Source organism: Choloepus didactylus, chromosome 13 (assembly GCF_015220235.1).
Source record: "Choloepus didactylus isolate mChoDid1 chromosome 13, mChoDid1.pri, whole genome shotgun sequence".
NCBI lineage: Eukaryota > Metazoa > Chordata > Mammalia > Pilosa > Megalonychidae > Choloepus > Choloepus didactylus.
The window spans coordinates 84,943,266-84,971,046 of record NC_051319.1 but is presented as its reverse complement, the minus strand read 5'-3'; the positions used below and the strand labels follow the sequence as shown (position 1 = coordinate 84,971,046).

At 41.9% G+C, this 27,781-nt stretch overlaps 1 protein-coding gene across 11 annotated transcripts in view; it reads right to left on the bottom strand.

Moving 5' to 3' along the window:
* The window catches only part of LOC119507823 (protocadherin alpha-C2), a 210,462-nt gene that overhangs the window by 137,428 nt on the left and 45,253 nt on the right, over positions 1–27,781 (bottom strand). The window contains exon 1 of one of the 11 annotated variants that reach the window (XM_037800984.1): positions 24,079–26,812. The exons of 7 other annotated variants lie outside the window; for them this stretch is intronic. In XM_037800984.1, coding sequence (XP_037656912.1) covers positions 24,079–26,472 — 2,394 coding nt within the window. In that variant the 5' untranslated portion in view covers positions 26,473–26,812. Of the gene's footprint in view, positions 1–5,644; positions 8,999–11,232; positions 13,734–17,264; positions 20,000–24,078; positions 26,813–27,781 lie in introns of those variants that run through there. 3 more of the 11 variants (XM_037800981.1, XM_037800987.1, XM_037800980.1) reach the window with 3 other exon arrangements.

Below are 27,781 nucleotides of genomic sequence, written 5' to 3'. Positions count from 1 at the left end.
ATAAGTCAGACACAAAAGAAGAGATATTGTATGTCACCATTTCTATGAATTCGTTGAACAATGTAAAATCTATGTCTTATAATGTAGAATATTGGGGATCTAGTGATAGACAGAAGCTAGTGAGGGGGAATGATAATCTAATATGTTCATATATGTTAATGATGGTGAATACAAAGGTATGGGAATGGACGGGGGTGACAATTGTTTGTTAATGGAATTATAAGTATCAGAGCTGTATTAAAGCGAATAGGACTGAAAGGAGTTGTTTAAACGCATGTTTCCCACAGATCAGCACCACAAATATAGATAGGTGTTTGCAAGATACAATTCTAAGGTATGACACTAGCACAGAGAGTTGAAATCAGAAGGGTATATGGGGAAAATCTACCTATTGCATACTAGGGACTATAATTGATAGGAATACCATACTAGCACCACACAAATACCAAGGACAAACAGTTAAGGGCTGACAAGAGCTATGAGGTGTTTTGGGTTATAAGAATTATTTAAAATGGAGAATGATGAGGGTTATACAACTAAGTGATGATAATGTGAGATATGGGTGGATTATCATGGACATAACATATGCTGTGTGAATTTAGGAACCCACTACTTTATAAGTCAAGCCCTCAATCTTGAGGCTTGCTCAGGTGAAACATATGGCTGTAAAGGGGAGGCTAAGCCCACCTATAATTATGCCTAGGAGTCACCTCCAGAGAACTTCTTTTGTTGCTCAAATATGGACTTTTTCTCTGTAAGCCTAACTCTGCAAATAAATTCATCCCCCGCTCCATGTGGGACAGGACCCCCCAGATGAATAAGTCTTCCTGGCAATGTGGAACATGGATTCCAGAATGAGCCTGACCCTGTCACTGAGGGATTGAGAATGTCTTTTTGAACAAAAGAAAGGCAACAAAATAAGGTTTCAGTGGCTAAAAGAATTCATGTAGAGTCAAGAGGTTGTCCTGGATGTTACTCCTATGTAAGCTTCATCTAGATATGCAAATGACCACAAAATGATAAGCCCAAGTCAACAGTAGCCCTGAAAACCTTTTTAAAGAATACCCAGATCCTTATCTGAGACTCTATAAAAGTTTCAACTCACTAAGTTTATTCTTCAGAGACATAAATCCTTCAGAGAACTTCTATGCCAGCTAAGTCCCAAAACCCAGAGGCAATAGTCTCTTCAAGAACATCAACCAGATGTGTCCCCTTTTCTCATAAAGTTGACAGCCCTTTTCAACATGAACAAGTTAGGGCGGTCACTGCCTAGACATCCCTGAAGATCAGGAAAGTGATTAAATTAGAGGAAGGGGTAGCAACAGACAAGATGGAATTTAACAAAGGATTATGAATTCTGAATCTCTATATAAGTTTTTCTTCTTAGTTGCTAGGGTACTAGGATAGCTAGAAGGAAAGAATTGAAATGGTGGAACTCTAACCCATAGCATCCTTTGAAATTTGTTCTACAGCTACTTGTTAAATTGTAATTTGAAAGCTATCACCTTTTTGTATATATGTTATATTCCACAATAAGGAAATAACTGAAACTATGGTATTGTAACTCATAACAACTTTGGAAATTTCCTATATGACTACTTGTTAAATCATACTTCAAAATATATTATCTTTTGTGTATATGTTATATTTCACAATAAGGAAATAACTGAAACTGTGGAACTGTAACCCATAATATTCTTTGAAATTTGTTCTCTACTAGTTAAATTGCATTTGGAAAGTTATTAATTATATATATATATAGTATATTCTGTAACAAAAATATCATTAAAAATAAATAAATATACACTATAAAAACAATTAAGATAATTGACAAAAGTAAAAGTTGGATCTTTAAAAAAACAATAAAGCTGACAAACATTTTTAGCTAGGCTGATAAAGAATAAAAGAGAAAAGATGCAAAATCAGAAGTGAAAATGGTGCTATCACTACTGGCCTTACACAAATAAATAGGATTATAAGAGAATGCTGTGAACAATTGTACACCAACAAATTATGTAATCTAAATGAAATGGACATAATCCTAGAAACATGTAAATTACTTAACCTGACTCTAGAAGAAATAGAAAACCTCAATATACCGATAACAAGTTGTGCTGGTTTGGATACATTATGTCCCCCAGAAAAAGCCATATTCTTTAATGCAATCTTGTGGAGGAGACATAATTAGTGTTGATTAGATTGGAATTCTTTGAGTGTTTCCATGGAGATGTGACTCAATCAAATATGAGTGATTGGATAATTTCCATAGAGGTGTTGCCCCGCCCATTCAGGGTGGGTGTTAACTGAATCACTGGAGTGGTATAAAGGAATTCACAGACAGAAGGACCTCAGAGCAACTGAGAGTGACATTTTGAAGAGGAGCTCAGCTAAGAGAGGACAAAATGTCCCAAGAGCAATATTTTGGAAAACACTGTTCTAGTTTGCTAATGCTGTGGAATGCAAAACACCAGAGATGGATTGGCTTTTATAAAAGGGGGGTTTATTTGGCTACACAGTTACAGTCTTAAGGCCATAAAGTGTCCAAGGTAACACATCAGCAATCGGGTACCTTCACTGGAGGATGGCCAATGGCATCTGGAAAATCTCTGTTAGCTGGGAAGGCACATGGCTGGCGTCTGTTCCAAAGTTCTGGTTTCAAAATGGCTTTCTCCCAGGACGTTCCTCTCTAGCAAGCCTGCTCCTCTTCAAAACATCACTCACAGCTGCACTGAGTTCCTTCTCTTTGAGTCAGCTCATTTATATGGCTCCACTGATCAAGGCCCACCCTAAATGGGTGGGGCCACACCTCCATGGAAATTATCTCATCAGAGTCATCACCCACAGCTGGGTGGGGCACATTCCAAGCAAATCTAATCAGCACCAAAGTGTCTGCCCCACAAGACTACATCAAAGATAATGGCGTTTGGGGGCACAATACATTCAAACTGGCACAAACACCATTTTGAAACGCAACCTGGGAGCAAGTGGACGCCAGCCACAAGCCTTCTGAGCTAACAGAAGTTTTCCAGATTCCACTGGCCATCCTTCAGTGAAGGTACCCTATTGTTGATAACTTAACTTGGACACTGTTATGGCCTTAAAACTAACTTTGTAACCAAATAAACCCCCTTTATAAAAGCCAATCCATTTCTGGTGTTTTGCAAAACCGCAGCATTAGCAAACCAGAACACAAGTAGAGAGATTGTGTCAATAATCAAAAATCTTCCACCAAAGAAAAGTTCAGGACTAGACGGCTTCACAGATGAATTATACCAAACATTTAAAGAAGTATCACCAATCCTTCTCAAACTGCCAAAGAATTCAAAAGGAGTGAAAACTTTCTAATTCATTCTATGAGGTCAGCACCACCCTGATACGGAAGCCTGATAAAGACATCACAAGGAAAGAAAATTACAGACCAATGCCCCTTATGATCACAGATGAAAAAATCTTTAACAAAATACTAGCAAACCAAATCCAACACTATATGAACAGGGTTATACACCATGACTGAGTAGAATTTACCCCAAGAATGCAAAGGTGGTTCAACATATGAAAATCAACCAGTGTTAATAAACGACATAAAGAGAACAAAGGAAAACACATGATTATGTAAATAGATTCATAAAAGGCATTTGACATAATCTACCCCTTTCCTTGATTAAAAAAAAACGTCAGAAAACTAGGAATAGAAGGCAACTTTCTCAATATGATAAAGACCATTTATGAAAATCCTACAGCTAACATATTCAATGGTAAAAGACTGCTTGCTTTCCCCTTAAGATCAGAAACAAGACAAGGATGTCTGCTTTCACCACTGTAATTCAATATTGTACTAGAAGTTCTAACCAGAGCTACTGTGAAAGAAAAAGAAATAAAAGGTATCCGAATTGGAAAGGAAGAAGTTAAACTATCTCTATTCACAGATGACATGAACTTACATATAGAAAATCCAATGGAACCCACAAGTGAAATACCAAAGCTAGTAAACAAATTCAGCAGGGTACAATATCAAAATGAAAAAATCAGTTGTGTTTCTGTACATTAGAAATGAACAATCCAAAGAGGAAATTAAGAAAACAGTTCCATTTACTATAGTATCTAAAGGAAAAAAATCTCTAGGAAAACTACAAAACACACCTGAAAGAAATTAAAGAAGACTTAAATAAATGGCAAAACATCCCATATTCATGGACTGGAAAACTTAATATTGTTCAGATGTCAATACTACTCAAAGTCATCTATAGACTCAACACAATCCCAATAAAAATCTAGCAGCCTTTATTGTAGAAATGGAAATCCTCAAATTCATGTGGAAAAGCAAGGAGCTCTGAATAACCAAAACAATGTTGGAGAAGAACAAAGTTGGAGGTCTTGCATGTCCTGTCATCAAAACTTACTACAAGCTACGGTAATCAAAAGAGTGTGTTACTAGCATGAGGATAGAAAAATAAACTTACAGAGCTGAATTGAAAGTACAGAAATAGACCCACACATCTGTGGAAAATTGGTTTTCAATTCAACAATGTTGCCAAGTATATGCAATGGTGAAAGAATAGTCTCTTCAACTCATGGTACTGGGAAAAGTGGATATCCAAATCTGAAGAAGGAAGTTGGGCCCCTACTTCTCCTCATGTACAAAAATTAAGCCAAAAATGGATCAAGAATCTAAATACCAGCACTAAAACCATAAAACATTTAGAAGATAAAAATAGGAGCTAATCTTTGTGACCTAGAATTTGCCAATGGATTTTTAAATATGACATCAAAAGTATGAGCAACAAAGGAAACAATCAATAAATATGAGTCATCAAAATTCAAAACTTTTGTGAATTAAAGGATATTATCAAGAAAGTGAAAAGACAGTTTATAGAATGAGAGAAAATAGTTCCAAATCATCTACTGGACTATCAAAAATATATTGGTGGGGTAAAAGTATTAGATTTGCAGGAATTTCACAGAGAACTGGTGACTGAGAAAAGAAAAAAAAATGCACATATATTAAACAACTTTATAAAAGGAACAATATAAACCCATTAGATGTATGTATGTGTATGAGTAAACACATGAGTGCAAATAAAAATATGAAAGGACAATCACAAGTTTTTTTCATATGGGATACCTGGGAGGGGAATGCTAATGTGTCTAGAGAAAAAAGGCAGAGGAACCGGGCAAAAAATATTTAAAAAAAGAAAGAAATGCACTTCAAAAAGGTAGTCTATGAGAAGTTATGAAAGAGCTATAAAGCCCTTTAAAATAACACATGTATGTGGGCATAAGTTTAAATAAAATATTTAGAAATTTTAAATTACAATTAACTTCATTAAAACAAACATTTTCTAAATTTTAAAGTTCTAACAATGTTCAGAGTTTCTAGTAAATGCTCACATATGCAACAAATACTTAACACTGTTAAGAAAACAAAAACAAGTAATTACTGTTGTGGATGATTCATTATGGTATCGGAATTAAGATTTCTCTCTGTAGAGTAATCCAACCCATAATGTCTATGACAGTCATTAAACATCGAGAGGAATAAAATTAAAATTTAAAAATGATAATTTAAAAATTAGAATATAAAACATCTTAAAACCTCGACTCCGAGGAAGGCTGAATAGCACAACAAATTAAAATAGAAACTCACCTCTTGCAAATTTTCTTGTTCAGCTTCTCTCTGGCCTGTTAACTCTGCAGAACTCAGACAAGGAGGGACAGAGGGGCTGAAGGCCATGAGGTCGGTCTTGGGCGGCCCCTCCCCAGCGCACACCCTCTGCCTCCTCTGCTGCGAGTACGACCAGCTCTCCACCGCGCTGGAGCACACCAGCGTGGGCTTCCCGGGCCCGCACAAGCCCTCTGTGGGTGGCGCCGAGCACCACAGTACCGTGTACAGCAGCAGCGTGAGTACCAACAGGCTGGACACCGCGCAGAGGGCGATGATCAAGTACAAGTTGACGTCCACCAGCGCCGCCTCAGCGCCTGCAACGCCCAACGACGCCCGCGACGACGTCTTCAGCGTCTGGCCGCTCTCCACCAGTGACAGCAGCACAGTGGCCGTGGCCCCCAGCGCCGGCTCACCATGGTCTTTCACCAGCACCAGTAGGCGGTGGCGCGGCGCGTCCGCCTCGTCCATGGAGCGCGTCGTGCTGATCTCGCCCGTGTACAGCCCCACGCGGAACGGGGTGCGCTCGCCGCCCGCCGCCGGCTGCAGCTCATAAGACAGCCACGCGTTGTAGCCGGAGTCAGCGTCCACCGCGCGCACTTTCGCCACCACATGGCCTGGGCCCACAGACCGCGGCACCAGCTCGCTCATCGCACCGCCCGCCCGAGACGGCAGCAGCGCCGGCACGTTGTCGTTCTCGTCCAGCACGAACACCTGCAGCGTCACGTTGCTGCCCAGAGGCGGAAAGCCCGCGTCTCGCGCGCTCACCTGGAACTGCAGCAGCTCCAGCTCCTCGTGGTCCAGCGGCTGCAGCGCGTACACCTTGCCGCTCTCCGCGTGCACCGACACGTAGCTCGACATCGCACGCTCGCCCACCCGCCGCTCCACCAGCGAGTAGGACACCAACGCATTCTCCTGCGCGTCCGCGTCGCGCGCTGACACCGTGAAGATGTGGCAGCCGGGAGGGTTGTTCTCCTTCACGAATACCGTGTACTCAGGCTGCGTGAAGACAGGAGCGTTGTCGTTCACGTCTGCCACCTCCACGGACACGCTGGCCGAGGCCGACAGTGAAGGCGAGCCCCCGTCCCGCGCTGTCACCACCAGAGCATAGGCGGCCTCGCTCTCGCGGTCCAGGGCGCTATCCAGCACCAGAGAATAATAATTCTTGAAGGTGGGCACCAGTTTGAAGGGGATGTAGGGTGTAAGTGAGCAAGTGACCTGTCCGTTAACCCCAGAGTCTTGGTCAGACACACTGATCAGGGCTATGACAGTGCTAGGTTGAGCGTCCTCTCTGATGGGGAGTGACAGAGAAGTGATTGTAACCTTTGGGGCATTGTCATTTACATCTAGTACTTCCACCAAAACGGTACAATGACCCGCCATAGGAATATTACCCTTGTCAACTGCCTCCACGGGTATTTCATACAATTTCTTTTCCTCGAAATCCATTTTACCCTTGGTCCTAATTTCTCCACTGTTAGGATTTATGGTAAATGCAGATACCACAGCAGGCGATACAGGCCTTCTAAAAGAATAGACTATATCCCCATTTGCACCATCATCAGGATCTGTGGCATTTAACTTAATCACCAACGTTCCATTAAATGCGTTCTCTAACACTCTTACTTTATAAATGAATTGGTCAAATTCTGGAGCGTTATCATTCACATCCAGCACCTTGATCAGCAGCTGAACTGAGCCGGTCAGCTCGGGTTTACCTCCATCACTGGCTGTCAGTAATAAATCATGCGCCTGAATTTCCTCTCTGTCCAATGATTTCCTCAACACGAGTGATAATGAAGACGTTTGTTCACGATTATGTTGTGTGTCCAAAGCGAAATAGTCGTTTGGATTTAGTCGGTAGGTTAAGGCCGAGTTTACTCCAATATCTGCATCGCTTGCGCCATCTAGTGGGAACCGCGTTTCCGGAGGTCTCAATTCTGCAATGCCTATTCTTTTCTTACTTTCCGGGAACACCGGCGGGTTGTCGTTAATGTCTTTCACCTCCACTTCCACATGGAAAACCTGCAGCGGCCTGTCCACAATCACCTCCAGGTGGATGCTGCACTCCGCGCTCCGCCCGCACAGCTCCTCGCGGTCGATCCGAGAATTCACAAACAAAATGCCATTCTGCAGATTTACCTCCAGAAGGTCCTCGCGGCCTTTGGACGCCACGCGGAACAGGCGAGGCACCAGCTCGGCCAGCTCCAGCCCCAGGTCCTGCGCGATGCGGCCCACGAAGGTGCCGTGTTTGGCCTCCTCGGGAACCGAGTAGTGGACCTGGCCGCTTCCTGCCTCCCAGGCTGCGAGGAGCAGAGTCAAGAGTAGCAGATGTCGGGCTCCCAGGCCTTCTCGCCAAGAAAACAGCATGGTACACTCAAAAGGCTCGAGAGACATCTAAAGTTTACAGAACACCTTACGACAAACTGCCTCTCAAGGTCCAATTTTACCGCCTTCTTCTGCGGCAGGTTTCGCAAGTGGCTTTCCGCTGCCTGCCATATTCTCTGAAGGAAGAAGCGGGCGGCTGGTTGGTCGCGGATACGTTCTCAGTGAAGAGCGACACCATGCGTATAAATGCGTAAGTGTAAGAATGACTCAGTCTTATTTTCCACTGATGAAGATTTTTTTCTTGCATTTTCTGACGCTTTTCACTACGAATTGGTGATTTTAAGATGAAATGTTTTTCTTTCCAGAAAGAGTAAACAAATCACTGTATTCTGCTCAGTACGATGTTAGTTGGCGATTTGTTGATGAGTTCCATTTTACCAAAAATTCATTGTTGTATGTGTAAAACTCCCATGCAGAGTTTTAAAAGGAGAATATTCTACATTCGCTTTCAGACAGTTTTCTAGTCTGCACAGTCATGTAGGCTTTGGTGGGAATGTTCTTTCCCTGTAATTTGTTCATAATCCCCTTACACAATAGCCATTGAATCCAAATGGAAACAATCAATCACGTTAGAATAAAATAGATGAAGACTGAAAATATTGGTAGGTGATACATCAGATTTTTAAACATAAATCATATTTGTAAATTCTCCCCAATGTGACTGTGAAATATGGATAAAATATTTGTGTTTGAAAGCAAGTATCCACTCAAAATGTGTGTATGGGTTTGTACATGAGTGTGTGTGAGTGTACATAAACATACAATAATTTAGACTATTAGATATAAAAATGTTTTAAAGTTTGGGATTCCTTTGTATAAAATACTTACCATACCAAGAACTAGCATCCTATGTGTTTAACAGAATTTAAATTACTACCAGTAGGTTAAACTGCCCCATTCCCCTCCCCATCTTACTTCATCATCATTTGGGAAAAACTACTATCATTTAAATTGACTCTGGTTTTCCAAGTAACAACAGCTAAAAAAGATATTAACACATCTTTAGCAAAGAAGATAGGAATCCTACTTTTATGTATTGTTATAACTATCTTTCCCATGGCACAAAGCTCCCAGGCCAAATAGCACTATGATAGCACAGCTCCAATAGTTATCTCACCTGTTTCTGCAGGAAATCATAGTTGAGCTCATTTCTGTACCTTTTATCCCATCCGAGATTGGATCAAGTATTTGGCCTCCTCTTACCCACATCATCCTCATAATTATCAATCAATCATGTAAAATTGCTCCATATTAAAAACCTCCAACTCTAAAATAGTTCTCTGGTTAACAATTCTTCCACCTCTCCTGCTCCCTTACTTTTACTAACATATCTTTACTCTTATAATAGGAATAGTCCCTTGATTCTTTTCAATTCTTCTTGTCTATCAGGCCTTACCTGGCTTTACTTGCCTCTCCTTCTGGCCTAAACTACATAGTCAACCATTTAAAATATGTCCTTCCAGACACCCTAGGATGACTCACCTACTTATATTACTCCTCTAATCTTCAACCCCCAACACAGTTAACCTAACTATACATTTTTCTCCATTCTGCCTATTGAACTTTTCAGAATAAGGAAGTCACTTAATCACGATGACTGTATTCTCTACAAGTTTCCTCTCAACTTAACCTCAATTGGGCACTAAAATGAATTCATAATTAACTCATTTCTGCCTTCTTTACAGAGATTCTTCCCTACTCTTCCCTCTCTTCTCAAATTCCCAATCTCATTCCCAACACCTCATTCTCAGATTACTTACTTATAAAGAGATGTCATAAGACGTGAACTCAATGGCTGGCTTTCTTCTCATATCAACATTTCCCTTTATAGTCTCTCTTTTCTCTTCACTACTAGTTCAAAGGAAAAAATATCCCTACTTTTAAGGCCAACCCTATGCTCTTAAAGGTTAATTATTTTCTATTTTTCCCTTCTTTACATTCTTCATTTTCATGGTCATGCGCTTTCTGTCTTTCTCATCTTCAGTATCTCCTTCTTTACTGGTTTCTTTCCCTCTGATTATAAAAACACTCAAGTATCTCTAACTAAAGTATGTACACTACATACATACATACACACACACATATTTTATACCCTGGAAAAATTCAATAGTAGTTTCATACTTAAAGAGAAAGGGAATAAGTTTACAAGTGAACAAAGTAATTGGGGAAAAGACAGTAAATTCCTTTGTAACTAAAGAAAACTCATTATTCTTGCATGCTAAATTGTAAAACAAAGAGGATAGAATGAAATATTATCAACCAAATTCACCAATTAGAAATTACTTAGAAAATAGATCTAATGGTATAATTGCGCCTAAAAAGACAACAAACCTTGTCCTCTCCATGCAAAATAGATCTTCCTTTCTAGTTGATGGATAAACCATAAAATATTAGTTTAACATAACTAAATTAAAATTGCAATTTCTCCTACCTAAGTATAAATTTATGGAATAAATATTTAAACAATCTATTATCTTCAGGGACTAAATATTTTGCTCATGATTTTAACTTAAAATGTGGTTTTAAAGAAAAATTACTTGTTATAATTACATACAGAAAGCAAAAGGAGCAATCTGTATAGATAATGAAAGAAGTAACACAAACAAGATTTGTTAAACACTCATTAAATGCCAGCACTGTTCTAATTAGGTATATTGGTTCACTCAAGTCTACTCATTGCAGGAACTGCCACTGACTGCAACATAATTTTAAATGATTGATTTTTCAAAAGCATGTGTGTGTATGTGTAGATATAAATATACATACATACAATTTGGGGAATCTTGCTAATGGTATCTGGGAACTCTGCACTTTTTTTGCAATTTTTCTGTGATCTTGAAATTCTGTCCCAATTTTTTTAAAAAATTTAAGAAGTATCAAGCACCTTTAACTCTAATTTACTAATATTTTTCAAGTTTAATAATTCATACTAGTAGGGCAAATGATAAGACAGGAAAATGAAAAAGTGTGGTGATCTATGTCCTCCATTCTAAGCATTCCATTCATTAAAAGCAATATCAGGCAAATACAGGAGGTTTCAGAATGACAGAGAATGACCGTATTACAGAGGAGGAATTTCGTGGTTTAAAGGATAACATTATGAAGAAAAAGACATAAGAGGACTAGTTATAACCCACAAGCAAGTTCTGAGAAAAAAATATCTTCAAATGATATCAAAGACTTACTTCACTGGTAGAATTTAAACAATCTTCTCGTGACTGCGGAAAGCTGGGACTGAAGGCCATGAGGTCCGTCTTGGGCGGCCCCTCCCCAGAAGACACTCTCTGCCGCCTCTGCTGAGGGTACGACCAGCTCCCCACCGCGCTGGAGCACACCAGCGTGGGCTTCCCGGGCCCGCACGCGCCCTTCGTGGGCGACGCCGAGCACCGCAGCGCCGAGTACAGCAGCAACGTGAGAACCAGCAGGCTGGACACGGCGCAGACGGCGATGATCAGGTACACGTTGACGTCCACCAGCCCCTCTTCCGTGCCTGTGACGCCCACCAACGCCCGCGAAGAAGCCTTCAGTGCCCGGCCGCTCTCCACCAGCGACAGCAGCACAGTGGCCGTGGCCACCAGCGCTGGCTCGCCGTGGTCCTTCACCAGCACCAGCAGGCGCTGGCGCGGTGGGTCCGCCTCGTCCAGGGACCGCGTGGTGCTGATCTCGCCGGTGTACAGCCCCACGCGGAACGGGCTGCGCTCACCGCCCGCCGCCGGCTGCAGCTCATAGGACAGCCAAGCATTGTAGCCGGAGTCAGCGTCCACTGCGTGCACCTTCGCCACCACGTGACCCGCGCCCACAGATTGCGGAACCAACTCCGCCAGCGCACCGCCCACCCGAGGTGGCAACAGGGCCGGCGCGTTGTCGTTCTCGTCCAGCACGAACACCTGTAGCGTCACGTTGCTGTCCAGAGGCGGGAAGCCTGCGTCGCGCGCGCTCACCTGGAACTGCAGCAGCTCCAGCTCCTCGTGGTCCAGCGGCTGCAGCACGTACACCTTGCCGCTCTCCGCGTGCACCGACACGTAGCTCGACACCGCACGCTCACCCACCCGCCGCTCCACCAGAGAGTAGGACACCAGCGCGTTCTCTTGCGTGTCCGCATCGTGCGCGGACACCGTGAAGATGTGGCAGCCGGGAGGGTTGTTCTCCTTCACGAACACCGTGTACTCGGGCTGCGCGAAGGCTGGCGCATTGTCGTTCACGTCTGCCACCTCCACGGACACGCTGGCCGAGGCCGACAGAGAAGGCGAGCCCGCGTCCCGCGCTGTCACCAGCAGCGCATAGGCCGACACGCTCTCGCGGTCTAGGGAACTCTCTAGCACCAGAGAATAATAGTCCTTGAAAGTGGACACTATCTTGAAAGGAACATTGGGCGTCAGAGAGCAGGTCACCTGCCCGTTCGCCCCAGAGTCTTGGTCTGACACACTGATCAGGGAGATGACCGTGCCCACCTGAGCATCCTCTCGCACGGGAAGCGACAGCGAAGTAACCATTACCTCAGGGACGTTGTCATTCAGGTCCAGAACTTCCACCAGGACTGTGCTATGTCCTGCCATGGGGGGAATCCCTTTATCTATGGCGTTAACCTGAATTTCATATGCATTATTCTCTTCAAAATCCGGCATCCCATAAATTCTTATTTCACCTGTGTCTGGATTTATCGAAAACATACATTTCTCACTCATTGGCAGAATCATTCTGATTCCATAGGAAATTTCTCTATTAGGTCCATCGTCTAAATCTGAGGCATTCAGTCGAATCACTCTAGTGGAGTTTAGGACATTTTCTAACAACGCTACTTTATAAACAGGCTTATCAAACTCTGGAGCGTTGTCATTCACATCCAGGATGGTTATTTGAATCTGAACAAATCCTGTTAGTTCTGGCTTACCTCCGTCAGTAGCAGTCAGCAATAATCTAAGTTCTGGGTTTTCCTCTCTATCCAATGACTTCCGAAGAACTAATTCAGGCGATATACTTCTATCGTTTTTTGTTGTTATTTTAAGCGCGAAATGTTCGTTTACACTTAACTTGTAGGTCAAAAGAGAATTTACACCGATATCTGCATCGGAAGCTCCCTCTAGAGGAAAATTAGAGTCCAGAGGGGCAGATTCAGAAATAAGTACCTTTTGTTCTCTTTCTCTGAAAACCGGCGGGTTGTCGTTAACATCTTTCACCGCCACCTCCACATGGAAAACCTGCAGCGGCCTGTCCACGATCACCTCCAGGTGGATGCTGCACTCCGCGTTCCGCCCGCACAGCTCCTCCCGGTTGATCCGAGAATTCACGAACAAAATGCCGTTCTGCAGATTTACCTCCAGTAGGTCGGCGCGGCTTTTGGTAACCACCCGGAACAGGCGCGGCACCAGCTCGGCCAGCTCCAGCCCCAGGTCCTGCGCGATGCGGCCCACGAAGGTGCCGTGTTTGGCCTCCTCGGGGACGGAGTAGTGGACCTGGCCGCTCCCCGCCTGCCAGGCTGTGAGGACCAGAAGCGAGAGCAGCAGACGTTGGGCTCCCGGGTCTCCTCGCCAGGAAAACACCATTGCAGTTAATGAGGACTTCTAAGGTCAGTTTTAAGGAATCTCTCGCATGGAGTCTTTTATGAGCATTAGCCCTTTTCTTTAAGCATGTATTTAGTAAATTTTATCCTGCGTTCAGTCAATATGGAGTCGATCGTGTTTTGTGAAGGGTTGGAATCTTTGGGCGCGGAGACAAATTTTCCTTTTTCACCTTTTGAGTGTATAGCGACACCATGTGACTGATTATGTAAGTACAAGAAAGAACCTGAGGTTCTCCTTTTGGTATGGCCATGTCCAGGTTCATCCAAAATTGTTTCTAAAATTCTATGCTTGAATATTTTCATAGCTAGTGAATATTCATTTAATTAATGTATTTTTATATTAGCAACAAGGCACAAATACTTTTATTACATTGTATTTTTATGAACATCTTGAGCTTCAAAGTCTATCATAAAATTATCATTGAAATATAGTGTATCATAAACTACTTTTTTGCTATCATGGAGAATAAAGTATAGTGTACAGCATCCCTACCCTTAAATAGTTTAAAATCCACACTGTTTTGATGGCTTTAATTTTGTCCTCACAGCCCTCCATTGTAGGCCTTTAGGAGACAGTCAAGAATTCTCTCATTTTGTAAAGGAAAAGAAACTAAAATATTATTTCCATTAATTAAAAAGCATTTCATTTATATAAATTATTTTATTCACATGGTGACTACTAGAATTCATCATAAATATGGAAGGTGTCACTGTTTTGGTTCTTTGATACTTAAATGTATCTCCTCATACAACAGCTCTCATTTCCATAACATGCTAAAATGAGGCTTGGGTACAGATTGTGGAAAGTTTTACTCTAACAGGAGTAAAGTGTTTTCATGTAAAGTGTTGAAGCCTCTAAATTTCACAATATTTTAAGGTGGCAATGGAACGCTAATATTAAAAAAAGATCCCTTGATGTGTACTGGAACCTAATCTCATTCACTAAACTCAAAAGAATATGAACTTGATAATGACTTTTTGGTTTCCCTCTAAATCTTTCCCTGCAGGCCAATTAGTAGTTATTCAGAATATGCTTCTCTTCAGAAAATCAGAATGGTGACAATGATGGAAAGGGGAATCAAAAGACCTTTCATGATTTTATTTGTTAATTCAAGACGAGCCATTAGGGAAAACAATACACAGATAAGAACCCACTGGTAGTTGTGAACAAGTAAATAAAGATTTTATAAGTTTATTATAATTCAAGTCAAAATTGTCACCTCTCTTTTTACAAATAATAATGAAAACTGTGATGTGAAACCTTCACATAACTAAAAATGCATGGCCAAGAATAAGATGACTAAGAATGGTGCCACAAGTATAACTTAGATCAACTATAAAACTGGCTCTTAATTAATCAAAAACACATTTGAATTTTGAGACTCTAAGGATAATTAGATTGTCTAATATTGCCACCAAGTATCTTCATTTTGCATTTTCCATTTTAAAAAATAGTTAATGTACCATAATTGCTAAGGAGCTTTAGTGAAAAAATAGTACTTTATATAGTCCTAACACATTGTTAGACATAAATTATTCAACAGATAGAAGCCTTACACTTCAATAACTGTGTACGTTAGCCTTTCACTTCAATAACTGAACTAGAAAATAGATAACTTACTAACTGTAAGTTAGCCTTACACTTCAATAACTGAACTAGAAAACAGATTGAAATTATAATTTTGCACCATAGAATGTAATCCCGAGATTAAGAATAAATATGAAAGATGCTAAAGTTGCAGGCATTAGCCCAGATAATTTGAAATTATCTAAAATGCATTTTGATTATTTATGTGATGATTTGCAAAATTTTAACCTATACTTAAAACACTCCAATACCTTTATTAAATTTAAATGACCATGAGTCAGTCCAAGTATTTCATTTGAAGATGGGCAATAATGTGTCCTTCCTAATATTCACATCTATTATATTTACAACGTTTCATCAATAATAGTATGGCTTAATCACTTTTGAGTCTGAAATGTTAAGTAACTTTTACCTTGTCTATTTTTGAATACCTAAATGTTTTTAGCCTATTAATATTGAGGTACAAAGGCTCTTGTCCTGAGATCCAAGAATAGGCTTTATAGAGGTATTCATGGACTCCTCCAATAGTATGCCAAGCGGTTTGTTGCGTAATTTTCAAGGGAGAAGGCTCACCTAGGGTTTTCATCAGATTCTCAAAGCAATCTGAGATTCTACCACCCTACAAAAAGCTAAGACACACTGAATGACCTAGAAGTAAATGCTGTTTTCTAGAATCTTCAGATGTGATTATATCACACGGAATAAAAATTAACAAACACTAAAGAGAAAGCGTTTAAAGAGAAAGCGTTAAAGAGAAAGCATTTAAAGGATGACGTGAGTGAACTTAACAGAAGTCAATGGGTATTCATGTTAATAGATTCTTAACTTTTCCCTTCCTAGAAAAATTCACAAAACAAGAAAGCAAGCCTAAGAGCATATGGTGCAGATTATTATAAGCCTATATGCATGCCTTTGATTGAATAATTTGATTTGCCCTAATTTACTTTGGAAGCATAAATCAGGGAGCTCTGTTTGAGTATGTGGTGCTTCATAAATCTCTTCCCCTTTATGAAATAAAATTTTTAAATGGACAGAATTTTAAGTTATATAACTTAGAGTGCAAGGCTGATTTTTTTTCTGCAAATAAACCGAAAACCAATTTTATCACAGCCATAGAAGCAAAGCTAATGACTATTTAATGAATCATTTATTTAGTTAAAAAATATTTAATAAATATTAAATGAATGTTAACACCATAGAAAAAGAAAAGTAAATCATTTTGGAGGTAATGAAGAGAATGTAAGCACTCAATTTTTTATCCAAGCCTGAAGTGAGGAAAGCCAAGTGATTTAATAATGTGAAAATATCATGACAAAAGGCTGCTAAAAGACAAGGAAGATGAGCAAACAATCACCAGTGACTATCTACATTACTGAAGATTTGAGGTGAAATGAAGTGATGTGAGTTTTATCATTGAAAAATGGAAATTATTTCAGAATAAATGAAGGCAGGAGAGCCATTCTTGCATCTTACTCATTTTGACATTTTTTAACCAAACATAAGGAGAAATGGATTTATTGGCCAAAGTAACCTGACATTTCGTATACGGTTGACTATGTGTATCCTTCGGCATTTCACTGACACAACATTGTTTCTTACGTAAAAACTTGCTTAAAATAGAGAAGTCATTAAAAATTGTCCATGATAGTGATGGTAGCACAGCATTGTAAACCTAATTAACAGCACTGAAATGTATATCTGAATGTGATTAGAAGGGGAAATGTTAGATTGTTTATATAGTAATGGAATAATTTTTTTAAAGAAATCCACAGAACTACACTACAGAAACAGTGAACCTTGAGTTAAGCCATGGACTATTGTCAATATTGTAATTATAAAAATGTGCTATCAACAATTGTAACAAATGTTCTAACCAATGCAAAGTGGAACATGGGAATCCTGTATCTTGTGCATGATTGTACTGTAAACTCACAACATCTCTAATAAAGAAAAAAAAGATAGAAAATACGACTTGAAAAATTGGAAAAATATTGTCCATGAAATAAACTGGATTTTAAAAAATATTTAATATAGATTTCCCGAACAGGGGGGATCTACAGAAAACTCACCTGTCCATGGTGATTTAGCTCTGCCTCTTGCCTTTCCTCTCTGTCTTCTCCATCCAGACCTGGAGGAAGGCTGGGGCTGAAGGCCATGAGGTCGGCCTTGGGCGGCGCCTCCCCAGAGCATACCCTCTGCCGCCTCTGCTGCGAGTACGACCAGCTCCCCACAGCGCTGGAGCACACCAGCGTGGGCTTCCCGGGCCCGCACGTGCCCTCCGTGGGCGGCGCCGAGCACCGCAGCGCCGTATACAGCAGCAGCGTGAGCACCAACAGACTGGACACGGCGCAGATGGCGATGATCAGGTACACGTTGACGTCCACCAGCGCCGCCTCGGCGCCCGTGACGCCCACCGACACCTGCGACAAAGCCTTCAGTGCCTGGCCGCTCTCCACCAACGACAGCAGCACGGTAGCAGTGGCCGCCAGCACCGGCTCGCCGTGGTCCTTCACCAACACCACCAGGCGCTGGCGCGGCGAGTCCACCTCGTCCAGGGCGCGCGTCGTGCTGACCTCGCCAGTGTACAGTCCCACGCGGAACAGGCTGCGCTCGCTGCCGGCCGCCAGCTGCAGCTCGTAAGACAGCCACGCGTTGTAGCCGGAGTCGGCGTCCACCGCCCGCACCTTCGCCACCACGTGGCCCGCGCCCACAGACCGCGGCACCAGCTCGCTCAGCGCGCCACCCGCGCCACCCGCCGGAGACGGCAGCAGCGCCGGCGCGTTGTCGTTCTCGTCCAGCACAAACACCTGCAGCGTCACGTTGCTGCCCAGAGGCGGGAAGCCCGCGTCGCGCGCGCTCACCTGGAACTGCAGCAGCTCCAGCTCCTCGTGGTCCAGCGGCTGCAGCGCGTACACCTTGCCGCTCTCCGCGTGCACCGACACGTAGCTCGAAACAGCACGTTCGCCCACCCGCCGCTCCACCAGAGAGTAGGACACCAGCGCATTATCCTGTGCGTCCGCGTCGCGCGCTGACACCGTGAAGATGTGGCAGCCGGGCGGGTTGTTCTCCTTCACGAACACCGTGTACTCGGGCTGAGCAAAGGCCGGCGCGTTGTCATTCACGTCTGCCACCTCCACGGACACGCTGGCCGAGGCCGACAGAGAAGGCGAGCCCCCGTCCCGCGCTGTCACCAGCAGCGCATAGGCCGCCACTTTCTCGCGATCCAAGGCTCTGTCCAGCACCAACGAATAATAATTCTTGAAGGTCGACACCAGCCTGAAGGGAACATAGGTAGTTAGGAAGCAGGTCACTTGTCCATTGGTACCGGAGTCCCGGTCGGACACGCTGACCAGGGCGATGACAGTGCCTACTGGAGCGTCTTCTCGAATAGGGAGCGATAGTGATGTCACCATCAACTCTGGAGCATTATCATTGATGTCCAAGACTTCTATCAAAACTGTACAGTGACCAAACATTGGGGGATTTCCTTTGTCGACTGCCTCTACCTGGATCTTATATAACTTAGTTTCTTCGAAATCTATTTTCCCACTTACTTCAATTTCTCCAGAGGCTGGATCCATGCGAAAAGAAGCTTCTATATTGGGGGAGATATCAGTTCCAAACGAATAAAGAATATGGCTGTTTGAGCCCTCGTCCAAATCCGAGGCGTTAAGTCTAATAACCAGTTTACCTTTTCTTGCATTTTCCAGTAATTTTACACGATAGACTGCTTTGTCAAACACTGGGGCATTGTCATTTGCATCCAGAACTGTGATACGTATCTCTATGGTGCCTGTCAGCTCAGGTTTGCCCCCATCAGTTGCTTTGAGGACCAAGAGAATCTCGGAAGAGACTTCCCTGTCTAAATGCTTTTTTAATACTAGTTCGAGCGGTGTTACCTGCTCTTCATTGATTGGTACGTCCAACGAGAAATATTCATTGGGGCTCAGTCTGTAAGTCAGCAGAGCGTTGGATCCGATATCTGCATCCGAGGCGCCCTCTAGTGAAAAATGAGATTCAAGCGCCCTGGTTTCGGAAATAAACAGGTTCTTTTGTGTGGCTGGGAAAACGGGCGGATTGTCATTAATGTCCTTCACCTCCACCTCCACATGGAAAACCTGCAACGGCCTCTCCACGATCACCTCCAGGTGGATGCTGCACTCCGCGCTCCGCCCGCACAGCTCCTCGCGGTCGATCCGAGAATTCACAAACAAAATGCCGTTCTGCAGATTTACCTCCAGAAGGTCCCCGCGGCCTTTGGACGCCACCCGGAACAGGCGCGGCACCAGCTCCGCCAGCTCCAGCCCCAGGTCCTGCGCGATGCGGCCCACGAAGGTGCCGTGTTTGGCCTCCTCGGCGACCGAGTAGTGGACCTGGCCGCTCCCCGCCTCCCAGGCTGCGAGGAGCAGAAGCGAGAACAGGGAGCAACCGGATCGCCCGCCGCCTGGACTGGAAGCTAACATCATGCCTCTCTTCTGTTTAATAAGTCAATATTTCATGACTGGAAAGCTGTAGTCCTTTTGAGATCTTTCCTTCGATTCTTTGTTCCTTAGATCCCGGCCGATATTTACACTATATACCTGTGTTTATGGTCTTTAAAGCACCGAATAGTGGAGCTTCTCGTCAGGGGAGGTGATTTTCTTCTGCTAGAAAATCCTCTCTTTGGAGGACAACGACATCCTGTGGTTCAATATGTAAGTGCGTTTGAGTTTTTTTTACATACTATTTCTTTCACCCGCATTGCTTCTTTCTTAATTCTTTCATATTTGTCCATGTTTTTCTTTGTGGGCTTTTCAAAGTTTTTCATTACATCTCCTTTATGTGTGAACATTAGATCTCTAAAGGTGGTTTTGTCTTACAAATTAGAAAATTCCCAGAAGAGTTTTATTTTGGATATAGACATCCAAGTGAACATGCTACTATTGCACTAACTATATTAGCACATAAATGAACATGAGAAAGTCCATATTGGTATGGTGCTAGTGATACTGGGTTTTTTTAGACTTTTAGAAACTGACCATTTTGTAATGGCCTCTTAAAGTCTACTCCATTCCTAACACTCTATAATTTCATGTTGCTTAGTCCTTTACTATGTTAAATTATTGTAAACATTTGGTCTAACTGTGTAGAGCATAACTGAAGAAATAAAACCTCTAAGTTACTACCTCGACATATCAGGGGTTCAAATTAATGCTACTTATCACTTTAACCAATTATTTCTTTGCTTTGATGTTAATGGATTTACCCAGCACAGATATCTGGGAACAAAGAGTATGTTTATAAGAATTTGTCTCATTTAAGCTTTTTTCAATCACCGTATTAGTTCAGGGTGAAAGTTGTAATTAACCTGATGGACAACTTTAATTTGCATTATATCCATTGCTTAATTGGCAAAGATAATCTCTTTCTTGCCCACCCCACACCCAAAAACCCCAAACACAGGACCAGGAATATAGCTTATATCTGTCTGTTCCTTATATCCATTTTAATCCAGAAATGGTTCAAGGAGATTAGAATGTAAAGATCATAATAAACCCCTTTCATTAACTCAATTGTATTTTCTATTTTTACCTCAAATACAAAATGAAGTTGAAATTTGCATAAAATTTTTCTCATTTGCAATAAAATTTATAGAAGAGACTAGAGAAGAAAGAACGTAAAGAAGAACTTTCAATCATTCTCATGATTTTAAATAACCAACTATCATATAACTGAAATCATTTCAGTAAGATGGCAGCCACTGAGAAACTTCCAAGTTTCTCAACTAAAAAAAACTGTAAATGGGTTTCAAGGGAATCTTAGGTTTTATGTAAATGTGGGCATCAAGACTTTATTTCAAACATTGAAAAACAACTATACAAAGACTATAAATCTATGCCAAAGATTTCTAGTCTAATCTAAGATTTAAGTCTAATCACCTTTAATTATTTTTAATGGCGAAAGACAAATTTTAGACCAATACTTGCATAAAGAAAGGAGCAAGATAGAATTTTAGCATATCAAAGGGAATAAATTCAGAAAGATGATGACTAAAACATTTAAAACCTCCCCACATTTGCTAACTGAAAAATCCATTCCCTGTAGGAAGGACTGTATGCTAAGGTTCATTCCGTTTTTTACAAATAAATGATAACTTTTAAAGCTCTCAAATTCCAAGGCTTTCATATACCAAATAATTATATCAATAAAACTGTGGATTTGTTAATCTTGAAATAGGCTATCACAAATACTATGCTAATGAAGAACTGAAGACCACTCATGACTAGCCTCATTTTAATGCCATCTAATAATTAGCATGTTAAATATAGTTATTAAAACATGATGCTTTAATATAGTTTGAAAAGAAATGGACTAATTCCTTTACTGGCAAGAATGTGAAAAGCAATCCTTGATTTGGGAAATTTTCTAGTATCATGCCTCTGAATTGAATGGAAGAAACTATACACAAAGTTTTTAAAAGTATCTGTCTTAATAGATCCAGCAATAGACACTATCAGATGGAAATCAGTAAATTTTATCTTTGCTGTCTTTCAGTTTCTCATTCTGAACTCTCTCATTTCCACCCCCCTTTCTGTACTTCCTCCTCCATAGACTTTAGGATTATCATGCTGCTGGATAAAATGTTAATTTGTTGTGTTAACATTTTTGTGAGTATTTGTGTTTTTAAAGGAAATCTATCCAAAACAGGACAAAATAAAATAAACAGGACTAAACTGGTAAACACATAATTCTGTGTTTCATAATAGTTCAGATGAAGAGATATTTTTGGATATGACTGTTCTGCAGAGGTTGAAAACCAACATTATAAAAGGCCAATAGACAGGTAGATGTAAGAAGAAGGAAGTCAATATACAAGTTGATATAAACCTAAGTATCCAGGATGTTGATGGGTCTGGGGATTTATGATTACAGAAGCTCAGAGAACAAATACAAAAGTATGTAAGACAAATTTTAAGTTTGGAAATCACAATATGTACTTTAGGTAAGAGAAAAGATTGAACTATACATTGATTTTAAATATACTTTGTGTTTTCTTTGGGTGTACTCTGAGACATTATTGATCTGAGTTTAACAGAGACCACCTTGTAAGAAATTTTAACACAAAGAAACTACCAAATGAAAAATAAAATAAAAAGTCATAGCACTGAAAAATACACAACCCAGTACACATATGCCTATATTAGAAAGAACAAGGAATTATAAATCAAAGATAACCACAATTATATGCACACAATGATGATCATTATGTCTTTGAAAGTTTGGGGGCCTAACCAGCATAACTTTCACCTTGGAGGTTAAATCACCTCCTAATATTTACACTAAAAGACTTAAAATTATATGAAATTAAACCTAATAGTTATTACCAATCAATCTCTAGAACCTAGAGACCTAAGACTTGTATGATTGAGGTGCGCTCTTATAAGGAAATAGAAGAGAATGAGGTGACACAAGATATCCAGGGGAATTTTTTTCACATACCTGAGAGAAAGTATATATTTCATAAACTTATTTGATACAGTAACAAATACACTTTATACTCTGCATTAATTTATCTATAATCTCTGTAAGTTGGAGACATCAACACCATGCTTATATTCCTGCAACAGTTGTACTTTTCTGTGTTCCAAAATTTGAAAAATCATTTCAAATTTTATTGGAAACTATGAAGTACATACTAAGCTGAGTAAGAATTTCAATCTGCATACTGAATGGGAAAGGAAAAAGAAAAAGTAACTACTAAGAACCAGAGTCGAGTTGATAAAGTTGCATTATGAGTAATTTGGTAATACTGGATTTAATAAAAGAGAAAATATGAAATCATGGGTGTCAGGTTACAGCCAGTTTCTGAAAGGCATAATTGAAAGGACGGTATTGACAGCATGCAATTGAACTGGTTTTGCATTTCTGAGTCTATATCATCCAACCTAACCCTGTTTAAGAAGACTAGAGAAACTATAAATTAAACTATACTACACGATACCAGAGCAGTAGGAAAATTCTAAGAGGATAATTCCATTTTTTTTCAGAATTCTTATATTAATTTGGACTAAAGTAAGCATTCTCAGTCTCCTTAAAATTGAAAATGATTTCCAAATGCTCCCAGTTATTAAGCATAATTATGGCTCCTTTCTCAAAGTGGAAGAGCTAATACTTGAATGTCATAAGTAATGCCTAATGTTGATAAAGGAGCAGATATTGAAGAGCTGCTAGATTAATTTATGTAAATAACTATGAAATTCACCTTTTCTTCAGCAAAGAAAAGTGAATAATACACACTAGGCACAAGTACCACCACTACTGAAATAAAAATGAAAAGGCATATTAATTGAAAAATACATTTGAGGAGAATGTGTAGTTGCTAAATATTAAAGATCTAATATGTCATATAAGTTATGTTGCAATACACATAGTCTACAGTTTGGGGAGCAAAAACCACATTTTGCCACTGAAGCGATAGTGACAATGCAGTATACTTGTTAATTAATGTAATTAAAGGTCATTTCAAATAGTAGTTTGAAAATGAAATACTTAACAAATAGAAGTGTGGAACTTAAAAATGTTTATAACATAAAGAGACTGGTAATAAAAATAAATAACATACAACATAAATAAAATATTTGCACATGGAAATATACACATATTCAGAATACAATAAATATTTTTAAAACTGAACTATCAAGCAAAAGTTGATGTACCGGGTATAATAGGAAATTTAAAAATGAAATTCTCAAATTAATCATATTACAATAGGTATTACTATAAATGTTTGAAGATAAGCAGTATGTATATCAAAAGGATTAAGACAGTCCTGAAAATATAGAAATATTCTGTGAGAGAAAATATTCAAAAAGTAGAATATGAAATAAAAACAAAATAACCCACCTTCCCAGAGTGGTCCACTCGATTAGACTGTTTTTCCACTTCCACATCAGGCACCAGACATGGCGGAAGGCTGGGGCTGAAGGCCATGAGGTCCGTCTTGGGCGGCCCCTCCCCAGCGCACACCCTCTGCCGCCTCTGCTGCGAGTACGACCAGCTCCCCACAGCGCTGGAGCACACCAGCGTGGGCTTCCCGGGCCCGCACGTGCCCTCCGTGGGCGGCGCCGAGCACCGCAGCGCCGTGTACAGCATCAGCATGAGCACCAACAGGCTGGACACCGCGCAGATGGCGATGATCAGGTACACGTTGACGTCCACCAGCGCCGCCTCGGCGCCCGCGATGCCCGCTGACACCCGTGACGAGGTCTTCAGGGTCTGGCCGCTCTCCACCAACGACAGCAGCACGGTGGCCGTGGCCGTCAGCGCTGGCTCGCCGTGGTCCTTCACCAGCACCAGCAGGCGCTGGCGTGACGCGTCCGCCTCGTCTAGGGCGCGCGTCGTGCTGACCTCGCCAGTGTACAGTCCCACGCGGAACAGGCTGCGCTCGCCGTCCGCCGCTGGCTGCAGCTCATAAGACAGCCACGCGTTGTAGCCCGAGTCGGCGTCCACCGCCCGCACCTTCGCCACCACGTGGCCTGGGCCCACAGACCGCGGCACCAGCTCTGTCAGAGCGCCGCCTGCGCCGCCCGTCCGAAGCGGCAGCAGCGCAGGCGCATTGTCATTCTCGTCCAGCACGAACACCTGAAGCGTCACGTTGCTGCCCAGAGGCGGGAAGCCCGCGTCGCGCGCGCTCACCTGGAACTGCAGCAGCTCCAGCTCCTCGTGGTCCAGCGGCTGCAGCACGTACACCTTGCCGCTCTCCGCGTGCACCGACACGTAGCTCGACACCGCACGCTCGCCCACCCGCCGCTCCACCAGCGAGTAGGACACCAGCGCGTTCTCCTGCGCGTCCGCGTCGCGCGCTGACACCGTGAAGATGTGGCAGCCGGGCGGGTTGTTCTCCTTCACGAACACCGTGTACTCGGGCTGCGGGAACGTCGGCGCATTGTCGTTCACGTCTGCCACCTCCACGGACACGCTGGCCGAGGCCGACAGAGAAGGCGAGCCCGCGTCCCGCGCTGTCACCAGCAGCGCATAGGCCGCCACGCTCTCGCGGTCCAGGGCGCTGTCCAGCACCAGAGAATAGTAATCCTTGAAAGTGGACACCAGCTTGAAGGGAACATGGGGCGTCAGGGTGCATGTTACCTGCCCGTTGGCACCCGAATCGCGGTCCAACACGCTGATCAGGGCGATTACTGTGCCCATTTGAGCATCCTCTTTGACTGGAACAGACAAAGAAGTGACAAACACCTCAGGTGAATTATCATTTTCATCCAGGATTTCCACTAGGACGGTGCAGTGACCAACCATAGATGGGTTTCCTTTATCTGTAACATCTACATGAATTTCGTAAGTATTGCTATCCTCAAAGTCAATGCCGTCATTTACTCTTATTTCTCCGGTCCTTTCATTAATTAGAAATTTCCTTCTTATGCTGGGTGGGATCAAAGAGCTAAATGAATATGTCATTTCCTTGTTTATTCCTTCATCCGCATCAGAAGCGTTTAGCCATATTACTAATGATTGGTTCGCTGGGTTTTCATACATTTTAACTTCGTAAACGGATCGGTCAAATATAGGGGCATTATCATTCGCATCCAACACCAGGATCGACAGAGATACAGATCCAGTAAGTTCGGGTTTCCCTCCGTCAGTTGCAGTCAGTAACAATCTAAGTTGATGATTTTCTTCGCGATCAAGCAGTTTTCGCAGAACAAGTGCTGGGAATTTGCCTTTATCTTTTTTATTTATAATATCAAGAATGAAAAACTCATTTGGACTGAGTTTGTAAGTAAGCATTGCGTTATCTCCAACATCCGCATCAGATGCGCCTTCTAGAGGAAATCGAGACTCAAGCAGTCGAGATTCGGGTATTAAGATCTTTTGTTCTGTTACCGAGAAGATGGGCGGGTTGTCGTTAATGTCCTTCACCTCCACCTCCACATGGAAAACCTGCAGCGGCCGGTCCACGATCACCTCCAGGTGGATGCTGCACTCCGCGCTCCGCCCGCACAGCTCCTCGCGGTCGATCCGAGAATTCACAAACAAAATGCCATTCTGCAGATTTACCTCCAGAAGGTCCCCGCGGCCTTTGGACGCCACCCGGAACAGGCGCGGCACCAGCTCGGCCAGCTCCAGCCCCAGGTCCTGCGCGATGCGGCCCACGAAGGTGCCGTGTTTGGCCTCCTCGGGGACGGAGTAGTGGACCTGGCCGCTCCCTGCTTCCCAGGCTGCGAGGAGCAGAAGCGAGAGCAGCAGGAGCCGGGCTGCCGGGAACCTCGGCCGGGAAACCAACATCTTACTTTTCTTCTCTTTACAAATCCATGAATCAGCAGCCTAGAACGCACTCGCCGCTCCGAAATTTTCCTATTCGATTTCTTACATCCAATTTTTTCGAAAAGACCAAGATCTCAGAATGCAGCTACTTCGCAGTCCTTGGGGAACAGTGCTTTCTTTGTTCTGAAAAGCCATTTTGTGGAAGACAGCGACATCCGGTGGCTTAATTGTAAGTACAATTTGATTTGTTTAACAACTGTATGAGTTTAATAATTTCTCTTTCACTGGTATCTTAATTCTGTGTTTGCATATTTTTATCTCTATGAACCTTTAAAGCTTCTATTATGTCTCTTTTGCATATAACAATACTCAATGTCAATCCTGAGTGCAGTGTTTTCTTGAATGTAGAATCTTAGGAATTAATACCTTCTCTAACCAAAGCATTAGCTGAATTTCAACATGCATGTTAGAGCTGCATAATACTCAGTGTATACTAGTTTTTTGTTGGATGACAAATTTAGGTCTCTTGAAGCTCACATACTCTATTTCACTTCTTTTTCATTATTCTTATATTCAATAAACCTTATTTAGACACTAATCTCAAGAATCTCAAGACACCAATTCTGTGAGGTGTTTGCAACTCCTATGATTCAGATCACTAGAATGTAAGAAGATCACCAGCTTCACCACCAGACATTTCTCCATTCTGATTCCTATTAGCCAACTTACTAGTATCCATGTGACTTTGGGAAAAATCATTTAACCTCTTCATGTCTTGGTTTCCACTTCGATCCATTGGTATAATAATAATATGGTGGTTGTGCAAATTATGATATAAGAGCCTAGGATTCTACCTCCAAGAGAGTGAGTACTTCATAAATGTTAATTATTCTCAGTCTTCAATATGGCCACATTTTTGTTTTCATGATGCTCAAGATCAAAATTGCTCCTGGGGAAACTTTATACCATAGAAAGTTGTCACTCTACAATGCCTTATTATTGCTATTGCACTATAAGCTGAGAGTGATGGTTCTTTAAGAAAAAACAAACGTTATTTTACTGAGAAATCAGTTGTTCAGGGAGAAGTTTCATTTTATGATATACATCTTACATGGGCAAAAAGAATTTTCTGTTTCTAAAAATAATTCACAAGCTTATGATTTCCACTTTTAGAGACAATTACTTTCATCTGTCATTATTTAAGTTTTTCAAATACCCAAGAGATAAAGTTTTAGAGTTATCTTTTAATCAATATCAATAAAATTTGTCATCACCACCTACAGTAAAAATATTTTTTCTCTTTCACTATTCTTGGAATTGAATATTCAGG